General features: G+C 40.4%; 1 protein-coding gene across 1 annotated transcript in view; it reads right to left on the minus strand.

The window, feature by feature from the left end:
* ninl (ninein-like) overlaps positions 1-10,037 on the minus strand; it is a 31,077-nt gene extending 21,040 nt beyond the window's left edge. The window contains exons 1-5 of the mRNA XM_079362323.1: positions 9,846-10,037; positions 7,336-7,549; positions 6,445-6,541; positions 5,557-5,759; positions 832-960 (exon numbers count right to left, since the gene is read on the minus strand). Coding sequence (XP_079218449.1) covers positions 832-960; positions 5,557-5,759; positions 6,445-6,541; positions 7,336-7,518 — 612 coding nt within the window. The 5' untranslated portion in view covers positions 7,519-7,549; positions 9,846-10,037. The remainder of the gene's footprint in view (positions 1-831; positions 961-5,556; positions 5,760-6,444; positions 6,542-7,335; positions 7,550-9,845) is intronic.
* Positions 10,038-11,442: the final 1,405 nt, after the last annotated feature.

An 11,442-nucleotide genomic window follows, 5' to 3' on the forward strand; every position in this document is an offset into this window, starting at 1 on the left:
AACAAAATGCACCTCTACCTGCAGTTTGACCTTCACATTAGGAATCACCAGCCAACCAGGGTTTGTATTCAGTGCTGATAGACAAAAAAAACTGTCTATTGTCAAACGTCTCTGCCCTAATAATGATCTGACATCATGTTTTTGACATATAGAACAAATAACATAAGAGGCCATAGAGGTCTTTTGTTTTCTTATGCAAAAACATTGTCTACACTACCATACATAAATGTTTATGCTACTTGATAGGGCTACATGTATAATAACAGAACATACTGTATCACCATACTTTAAACAAGATCAAGCTGGCTATGGTTGTGCTCTCTGATAAAATGGTTAACATCTTTGCAACAAATGCCATTAAACTCCCCTGTGGGGCTGCAGGTTTAGCTCAGCGGTTAGAGAGCCTGCACATACAGTAGACAGTATACAGAGGCAGTGGTTTTCACCCCCCCCCCCCCCCCCCCCCCCCCACTCTCTCCTCCCAAAGATTACCATCTTTCTTCAGCTGCACTTTCAAATGAAGGTAAAAATTGCCTAAAAATAACTGAATGAAAATATATATTTTTTTACAACCTATACCAGGGACCCTGAACAACATTTCACTCTGTAGATGTGTTGTTTGTTGTCTTATGAACCCAAAGTGAAACCAGAGTGGGGGCGGCTGTGGCTCAGTTGGTAGAGTCGAGGGTTCGATCACCAGCTCCAGCGAGCCGATGTGTCCCTGGGCAAGACACTCAACCCCCTCCTCCCTCACCCTGAGTGGAAACACCTGATTTCCCTTTGGGATCAACAAAGTAAATCTTCTTCTTTTATCTCAGAGTGTCTTTAGACGAGAACTACTGGAGGCATTAAGACTATACATCCACTCAAGTAACCAGTGGAACAAAGAGTACCTTTAGACTGAAAGTCTGGCTGGATGTTCTCCTTCGGACTTCCTACATCCTCATCAGACTTCAGGCTCTGCAACAAAACGACAACATGGAGGTCAATGTTAGTTTGACTTACAGTCCATATGTGAGTGTGTGCTTTTCTGTGTTAACCAGCCCGTTAAACCTGTTTGAACAAACAGCCGAAAGTGTTATGAAAAGAGTGTGTGCAGCTTGGACGAGGGTATGCTGAGCGAAAAGGATGGAAGTGTGTGTTGGTGTGTTCGTGTCTGTGTGTCTGTGTGCAACTGCAGCGATGCCAACAAGCCAAACAGTGATCAGAAGGAATTCCGGAGCGGCCATTACATCTGCTAGACTGAACATATTGTGTGTGTGTACGTGTGTGTGTGTGTGTGTGTGTGTGTGTGTGCGCGTGTGTGTGTGTGTGTAAAGGCTATAGACCCCGATTGTCACGTTAAAGAGCTTAGCATGTAAAGCCCACCCTGTGTCAGGACATGTGTGGGAAACCAAAGCAGTGACTTGAACATTCACATCCAGAAAAGTATCCCATTGTTTTCATTTCCAAGAACATCACTGTCTAAAACTTCACAGAGACCAGTCTGCTCGATAAACGTAAGAATGCAGAAAATGTGGCAGGTTGCAGTACAGCATAAAGAGAAGTTATGAAATCTCCACGGATGTCTCCTGAGTGTTTTGTCATTATGCTCTGTGTGTTAGAGCGTGTGTGTCCTCGGCCTCCATGAATGAACATTTGTATGAAAAATTGAACAGTGTTGTATAACTGTTCCCACTAATGTGGAGCTCAGTGGCGCTTACGCAAGCACATTTTCTTCCCCTAAACTTCTCCGTCTTCTTCAATCAGGTTTGTTCGAACAAGTCAGAGGCTCCAAACATGACATCATGGAGAAATCTTGTGACATCACAAAGTCCTAAATTTCAATAAGCTGTGGGACCAAAGAGCTGTGAAAAATGTTGCTCCCAATTGCTTACAAACTTTTCTAAAAATATTAACATCAATGTATACACGCCACTTCAACTGTCCTGCTTAAGACTGTCACTCATTCACACAAAGGATGTGATGTGAAGCGGTGGCCCGTAAACGTTTCCTCCTCCTGTCCGACTGAAGACGAGCAGACCCTCGTCGCCTGCACGCAGCGCTGTCACAGTCAGAGGGAGGCTGCTGTGTGTGCTCGCTGTGTGTCGGCTCTGTGTGGTCAGTGATGGAAGGAAAGGAGGCTAAAACTGCTGTGAAAAATTCAGCAGCAGTGGATCAATTATTAACGTGCCAGTGTTAGACAGTTAGCTGGAGAGGCTTCCAGCACAGTTAGCCTATATCCGTCACACCATGTAAACCAGCGAACTTGAGGAGACACACACGCACACGCACTCATTGACATGGAAGTAGAACTTGGGTGGCGTGATTATTTCTTTACTCTTGAGTGTCTGTCCTGTATTCATCACATGTTTTTTGGGGCTTTAAGACCATGGTGATCTATCTCACAGTGAAGTCAACGTGTTGAAACAACGGTGACTTCTGGAAAGCAGGAGACTTTTCTGCTTCTGGTTCTGGATCTTTTGTTTCCGTCATTTTGATAGTGGCCGTGATTTCCCTAACCGCGTAGTGGGAGGCTACCAGTGTTCTCTGTGAAGTTATTTATGTCCTGCATGTTCACAGTTTATTGTTCAGGTAAAAACAATTCTGCTTTTAAGTCTAATGATTAAAATGAGAAGTTCCTTTTAATCAATATCTGATCGACGCCTCTACTGTTACCTGCTCCCATGAATCCATTCTTCTCTACAAAACAGGAGATTGAGCTTATTATTAATCAGGTTTGGGTCAATGATTTAGTCTTTTGCTTTACTTAAGAAAAGCTGCTTTTGTTTCAAGTCTAAACTTCCTTTTAGAACTGATCTTTCCCTCCTTGAGCTCTTCCTCCAATGAAGCCATATTGAAATTGGAATTTGTAAAAATAAACGTTTAAATCAATTTATGTGAAGATATAAAACACGTCTGGAAAGACTTTGGTAAAAGTTGATTTAACATAAACACCTCAGACTGAAGTTTATGGGCTCATTCAGTCGCCAAATGAAAAAAAAGAAAATCAGACTGACGGACGAACAGGATGTTGTTCAGAGCACTCAATGATCCAAGTCGTGCTGGTTACACAACTTAGTTCAATATTTAACGCCGATGTTCATTCATGGAGGCTGTATGCGCTCTGGGACTTTAACACAGCTTTAATATTGTTGTCATCCAGCCGTGTGTCTGATTTCTCCACCACTAAAAAAGGTCAGCGTTAAGGAGCACTCCATCGCGCCGGTGAAACATGTTTACTAAAACTGAAACATGAGTCCAGCATTGTGCATTGCTCTTATTTTAAAAAACGTGTGTACGATAAAGGTTTAGATTAGATGAAATAAACCTTTTTTTTTTTATTCCTTGGGCAAAAGTGCAGAGACACACGCAGCAATACTGCAACAAAAAAAAGAGAGTAATACATTCAAACTGTTCCCGAGCTTGTGTGAAGCAATGATTCGTCTGTTTTGAAAAATTTGACCTGAGGGAAATGTGAGATAGGCAGAAAAGTGAACTTCTCTTATTCTCCAAAGAGGAAGATAAAATGGTTACAATATTCTGTTTCTGTTCAAATGAAGCATGTTTGTTGTCTACTTTGATTCACAAAATATTACCAGCAACTGTCAGGTTATGATACATCTGATATCATGTAGTCGGAACCTGACGGGCCGGACATCAGATCTTCTTCTCTCTCATTCATCGTGACATCCACACATCCACCAGCTGAGAAGAGGTTTCAGCAATTTAAAAGAAATAAGTCCAGAAGTTGTTCAAATATAGGAGAAAAGTGTCTGACAGGCAAAGACACAAACAGTAAGTGAACCATATTCAAACCCTGTCCTCGTGTTGTAAACAGCATCTGCGAGTCCTCCTCTTTATAAGCCCTTTATGTAACAGACTCGATGCTGAAAATGTGAAGCATTCCCAGAGACTTCAGCTGGTGGAGCTGAAAACAATCCACTGAGAGAGACACGCGCATACAGTGAAGAGAGAGAGGGCTGCAGTTATTAATCTGCAGGAATCTCTGAGCAGCAGAGTTACATAAAAACGCTTCATTATTTAAAAACCTAGCTTCTCTTATTTAACAGCAGGAGGACTGTCTCTGCATTACTGTACTGTTATGTTCTACTAAAACTCTGTCCAGAGAAACTTCACAGTTGAATAACACGTCAGCTGTCGGCTGAGATCCAAGGAACACTGACAAGCGTGCCGGCCTTTCCCCCCCAAATCCTATCATTTCATTTACGACAAATAAAGTCAGACTGAGATCTTGGATCAGGATCATCCTGCTCTGACCACTAATGAAGAAGAAGAGGAAGAAGACAAAAGCAACAAAGAGAAACTGCAGTGAAGCTATTTGTGTTCAGGTTTCTGTCTGTTTGAGGGAACACAAATCCAGCTGCTGCTGCCAGAAGCTCCCGAAACCAAACTGGGTTTTTAAATCTGCACATAAAACAGTTGAGACTTCTTTTTTTTTTCTCATGAAAACAAAAGCGAAAACTGTCACATCGAAACAGACCGATGCGTCTTTGAGCCACGGCCAAACCAGCACAGACCGTCTGCCAGCAGCCGCATTCCTTACAATCCCACTTCCTGAAAAACCTCCGACGCCCCCAAAACCACCAAACCTCCCCAGTGGGCTCCTACCGCCCACCCCTCCTCCCCCCCCTGCACCCGCCTCCCCCGCCCCCTCTCTCAGGTATTCACGGCCTCTGCAGCACAAACTGCAGCAGAGCAGCCGAATGGCAGAAAGTCTGGATATCTGAGACGAATAAAAGTCAGCCGAAACAAAAACACCCAATGAGCCTGTGTGTGTGTGTGTGTGTGTGTGTGTGTGTGTGTGTGTGTGTGTGTGTGTGTGTGCGTGTGCGTGTGCGTGTGTAAACACTCAGCTGGAGTCTCTCGCCTTTTCTTTACATTATCTTCCATCAGAGCCACAAAGTCTCTGCACAGGTCATCAAGTGGTTGAACCTTGGTTGTCTTGATGACACTATGAAGTGATGAGGTCATAGGTCACAGCGAACGGTTGATGCAAAAGACCTTTACTCAGTTTACTTAAACAAGGCCAATGTCGTCTTAGATCCGCTGTGTTATTTTAGTGAAGTGCAAAGAGGATTTTTTCATATTGATGCAATTATTAAACAGCATTACATCAAGTCAGATATTTTTCTTGTCCTTAATAAAAACCTGTTTTCTCTTCACTTCAAACAAATGATAAATAACATGCTTCAGTTAGGTTCGTTCTCCAGCTACATGACAAACACCAGTTAGTAGTTTGTGGCTGTATGCATCAAAACATAACTAATCCTTATTTGATGATACTAAAACTCCCCTCAGTAAATGCTGGTGTTAGCACAAGCAAAGTGTGAACTTGTTAGCAGCTGCTGCAATGGAAATTATGATTATTTTGAGGTAATAATCCTATAACAAGAATTTAATTCCTTCTAACTTTCACTCTCCATCAGTCTGCATAGTAAAATCAAACAGGTGCCGTAGGTACATTTAGGAGATTTATTCTTGTCCATGAGGGAATGTTTCTAAAGATTTTCATATATAATCAGATTTTTAGGAGAACATTAAGCAGCATCTGACCTCCACACTCTCCAGAGACGTTGATCGTCTCAGTTTGGCTCTGCGGACGCCGGTAGGCGACGAGTCTGTTGCCTCGTTTCTGGACAGCGGCGAGTCCTCCGAGTCGCAGGTCAGCGCCGAATCAGGCTTGTTGTCGGGACGGGAGCGGCGGCCGTAACGCTTTGTTCCCTTTACAAACTTTGGCTTTACTTCCTCTGGAACAACTGCAGAGACAAATAAGCAGGGTCAGTCAAACAGACAGGTTGTATGTAGGTCAGTGAAGCTGCAGAGTCACTGCGGAGGCTCAGGCCCAGAACCAAGGAGCAAATTAAAGACTGGAGCCAAAATCACACAGGAATCCTTTTTTGCAAAACCGTGACTTTAAACAGACCAGAACACAACACTCACCAACAAACCGAGACCTTCTGGACTTGCAGTGAAGAAAACTTCACTCAACTCAAGCACCTTTATATTTCCTTTCTCTCTTTTGTTTTGTACAGTAATGCATTTCAAACTCAAACAAAGCACACAGTAAACTGGGCAAAAAGGGTATATCCATCATTTAGTCAGTATTTTCTTAACATGTGTTTCTCAGAGTTTATCCAATTTAAAGCCTGAGGACATTTATGGCTCTTTATGGGAGCTGTCTTCTCAGTGATACAAATTCTACTGCCATTCTATAATAAATCAACAACATGTTGTTTTTCCTCTCTATTCTGAGTCAAAAATGATTGTATTTAGTCATTTTCTTTAACATTATCCAGATTTGAAATGATGAAAAAAAACACATGTGGAACATGACAAATGGTCACATGTATGCAGACGGTCCCCCGCTCTAAAGACGGAGCAGGGCTCATCATGTCCATCAAAAATAGAGAATACCAGCACAGCTGACATCTAAAGTCTTACCAGGCTCCAGGTAGCTGCTGTCATCCTCTGATGTGCTGAAGTCCAGAGAGCGAGAAAGAACAGCAACAAAGCCTTCTTTAAACTCCTCAAAGTTCACCTGAAGGTCACACACACAGAGAGGGCTCATTTCAGGTCACATTCAATATATCCACAGTTAATATAAGATCTGTGTAGTTCGTTCACCTCTTTGTCTCAATGGGAGAAATGAAAAAAAGAGAAGAAAACCCCAGAAAGTGAAATGAACTGCCAGGTGGTTGTCAATCAAGACAATAACAAAAGATGACGTCGAGTCTGGCGGGGAATCATGGGAGTTCTCTCTGCTACTCCCTCCCTTAGATATTTGGATGTAAACGTTGTGATACAATTCTACACACTATATCTCTAAGCTTCATAAGAGCGATATCTACACAGTTATGTTTAATGCCTGTCATTGCAGCTGTACGGTCAGAGTCCGGAAAACTGTTCTAAAATAGCCCCTGTTAACATTTTCTCTAACAATTTGTCCATAAGGACTGCAATGAAAGTGCCTCACAATAAAAAAAAAAATCACACTTCTATACATGTACTATATTTACAAATTATACTGTATGTGAAGTGCTAACAAGTATGAGCTACACCTTTAGCTCGCTCGGCCGCCACGTCCCTTTCCCAGAAGCCTCAAACGCAAGCAGAGATCAAAGGGCAAGACAGTCCCACTGGAAGTCATCACACTGACATGACAAAGGCTCCACTGAATCAGAACTGCCATTTTTTACCCTCTTGTACCCTGTAGCCCAATTAGCTCAGTATAAAGGTGTTTTTTAAGTAAAAGTACCGAGGTATGTTGTATGTTGTTCTAAATGCAAAAGTGTGTTTGTGTGTATTTCTGTTGTGTATCAGTGTGTGTGTTACCCTTGCATAGGTGCGGGCTCCCAGCAGTGTGTTCAGCAACAGCGGCAGGTGAGCGTCTATCTGCAGTTTTCGGCAAAGAACTGTCAGCTCCTCCCGGTCGAGGAAGCCGGTGGCCGTGGTGTCGCAGCTGTTGAATTCGGCCCTCAGCTGATCGACGTAGTGGCTGCTCTCCGCCTCCTCCATCACCACACATCACGCTGCAACGCCAAATCCCCTGCAGGAGAGTGTCACAGGGTAAGAGGCCCGTAACATGGTAGTTCATCTTAATATGATATTATGTAGAATGAGCTCACATGAATACATTTCATTCAATAGATAACCATGCTTTAAAAAATATGGTTAAAGTAAGAAAATGAGAAACAGATATATATATATATAATATGTTTTATTTTTTTTGTTTAATTATTTATTTAATTAGGACTGTGTACTTTTATCGTCTATGTTAATATGATAGAATTAGAAAAATCCCTCAAAGGTGTTTGTATCAAACAGCCTTGAGTAAATGACGGGAGTTGCTGTGTAATGTTGTAACAGACACACAACATAAAGTCATCAGCAAGTTGCTTGCTGCTTTTCAAGTTTCAAGCTGGTATTGCCCCTTCCGTTCTAGTTTTAACATTGGTACAGAATGGCTAAGCACAAAAATGACTGAACATGCCCAGCTGTGGAACGGGGGCTTGAAATGATCATTAATAAGATTTTTTTAAAAGACAGACACACCATTAAATCGATGAATAATTAAAAATTCATTTTCTTGCTCTATACCATACAGTTGTAAATATTTTTGTCTTGTAAAATATTGGGAGCAATTTTGAGTCTTTGAATAGATCAATCCACGAAGGAAGGATTCTTCTTCTTTACTTTGGGAGTTTTGATCTCATGATGCTTCTGTGGGTCGGCTTCTTCTGCTCTGGTGGATTTTACCCTCACCAAAAAACCTCACCAATTATGTTTGAGTTATCTGAAATATTTCCTGCTATCACCAGAGATACTGGAGACACAGTGTCTGGAGACGGTCATAAAGACGTGGAGAACACAGACAGAATGATCCAATGATTAGACGAGTTCTCATGCTGGACGTGCATTGACAGTTAGACGTGTCTCCATCTTTGTTGAGCTGTTAAATCAGAGGCTGAGCAACCCCCCCCCCTCCTGTGCTTCTGTTATATAATCAGTAATCTGTGCTCCTCTTATCTTTCTGTCTTCACCATCATCATCCTCAACATCATATCCTCATCATCAGCCAGACAGTGCTCAGAGCCACACCATAACTTCCAATACAGCCGGGCAAACTGTTATTTCAAAATGAGCCACATTTGATATTCTGATACATTGATATTCATATTCTGTCATGAAATGGTTTGAAAGTTAAAAAAGGACAGAAAAACAAGAACGTAGAGCTGAAACAAACTATTTATCTGCTAATTTAATGCTAGTGTGGGATTTGCTCAGAATATTGTTAGTTTCTGTATTTTCCCTCTTCAATAGAAATAATTTAATATCGTTGGATTTTTGTCCACCAGTCAAACACATTTAAAGACATTCATTATATTACATTAAAACAAAAGCTGCAGTCCCCTGACAAGTTTTAAGACCAATTAGCCCATTGATTTCCAAACAATCAGTTGATTAAAGGTTTTGAAAAGTTGTTCAGATGTTAAGTTATAGAATACAAGCATTTTATAAATATATATTATGATAACATGTAATGCAATCTGAATAAGGAAAAAGCCTCAGTCAATGTGTACTGATTATTCACTTCAGCTAAGTTATAACTATGAAGACTGTAATGGTCATGGGGTTGATTTTAAAAACTGAAGTAGCAGCAAAGTATTGATACTTTCTTTAAAGCGAAAAAACATTTAATTCACTAATTTGACAAATACTATATTATAAGCTATATGTCTCAACAGCAAACAGGCACTTACTGGTTATTAAATTCAAATGATTAAAACCCAAAATGATTATACATTTATTATAATATATATATAATGCAATCTTTCAAAACATTATAGCCTATATGCACCTTTTATACTTTCACTTTTGAGTGAGCCTATTTTGATCTTGAGTTAAGGTATAATTTTAAATGTCGGACTTTTGTTTACAGAGCATCCCTCCCCTTTTACAGGATTACAGGTAGAATTTAAAAGGGTACTACAAAACTGGTTAAAGATCAGCAACTTCCAAACATTAGATGTTTACCACAGCAATAACAGCTGCAGTGTATCCTTACAGTAAAATCATAACGATAAGGAAAACGTGCCCTGTGAGTCTCGCGAGCTGATGAAGCTTCACCATGGGAACGGAGTCGCGAGCTGCACGAACAAAAGGCTCGCGGCGAAATTTCCACAACACAGAAGAAAGACTAAATTTAACCAAATTAAAAAAAATTCCCTACGCCAATTCATACGACTTCAAAACCGAACTCTGGGTAACAAAAAGTTTGGTCTGCTTAATAATAAACCAGAACGGTTACGGTAAACGTCAGTTTGTTTCTTTAACTTTCTTACCGCGGGAAAAGTTATCTTCCTGTCCGCCGGTACTCTCCGGTAAGACCTCACGGTTCCTCCATGAATATGATCCAGGAGCTCCAGGCTGTCTACCGATAACCAGCCAACATGAAATGAGAGTAACGGGGCAAGCTCGTACCGACCGACAATCGCCACCTGAAACGACGGGAGACCCACAGAAAGGCACTTCCGGTGATGTTTTTCACAATAAAATACATCCTCTCAGACCGATCTGAGACTGTGGAATCATTTTGAGTCTAAAAAGCAGATTTTTATTCAAGAAGAACTTCCCCTAGCTGTGCCACTCAAAACATTCATTGGTCTTTATTGACAGATAAGCCTACTTGAAAAAACACAGTTGTTAGTTAAAGTATATTTTTTTAGATAACAAAGCAAAAGTGTTTCGCTGTAAGCGCACATTTTTGTTTCAAATATAAAAATGAGAACGAAAACAAAAGACAAGAAACATGATATCTTGAAAACTAAACGAAAAAAGATAGGTTACTCGAACGCCATAAGCATTCAATTAAGGAGAAAGCTTAACCAACATATTTTAGGCAAGCTTGCTGACAGTAAAATAAAAGAATACAAATTGTTTTCTATATTTTATCCTCTTGGGAATAAGAAAAATCCTAAATAAACAATAATCAGTCACTTTAAACTTTTTTTTAATTGCTTCTGCAATAACCCAGAATTTTCTACGTTTTATTTTTAATAAAATCATCTCGGGTCTGAGCTGTTTCCACTGTGGCGTCTTGACGAGGCTTTGGTACTTCGTTATGCCACTAGAGGGTGCTGCTGCATGTAATTATATACAGTATACAGTATATAGGCTCCAGGTAGTAGCGGAAAATACAATACAAGAAGTGTCAGGCTAAAAAATTAATTTCAGGTGTATGTGTGCATTGTTAGCTGTTATTTACATTTTATTATTGGAATTGTATTTTTTTGTTTTTTTTGTTTGTTTGTTTGTTTACTTTAGGGAGTCGGCAGGAGAACATGGTGTGGTTGGATACTGAAAAAAAACTTAGCTAATGGATTGTACATTATTCAATATCTTTGTGAATTGTTTTATTTTATTAAAGGTATTAGAAACAAATGCTGTTCCTTCTCTGCTCCACCCAGCGGTAACATGATTCCGATGTTTATATCTAAAATAAATACAGAGACTATATTTCACTGTTATGTATTTAGTTATTAAGCATTTGCATTTTCTCTTGTCAGTCGTGTTTTGTTTGCAAATCTGTTTGTGTATAAAAATGTAACTTGTGTGTTATTTGCCTATCAATAAATGCTTCTCTTCTCCTGTCAATCAATTCAGTATTCACTCTAAATCATCAATAAGAGAAAAGAAGATACATGATCAAGCTGTTAGGATTTCTGCAGAACTTTTGTTCTTTGTGCCAAAGACATGAAATGACAGAAATTAAAACCAGCCTGAGAGATTCAAACTGAACCCCATGGTGTGCCTCGGACTGATCTGTATACAGATGTCCTCCAATCATCATCACGGGTACTAATGATGACCCTTGAACTCTGACGTTTTTGTGCGCTAGGATTTGATTGCTGGAGCTCTCCTGTCAGTCTCAATATCTTG

The sequence above is a fragment of the Symphodus melops genome (genome assembly GCF_947650265.1).
Source record: "Symphodus melops genome assembly, chromosome: 15".
Lineage (NCBI taxonomy): Eukaryota > Metazoa > Chordata > Actinopteri > Labriformes > Labridae > Symphodus > Symphodus melops.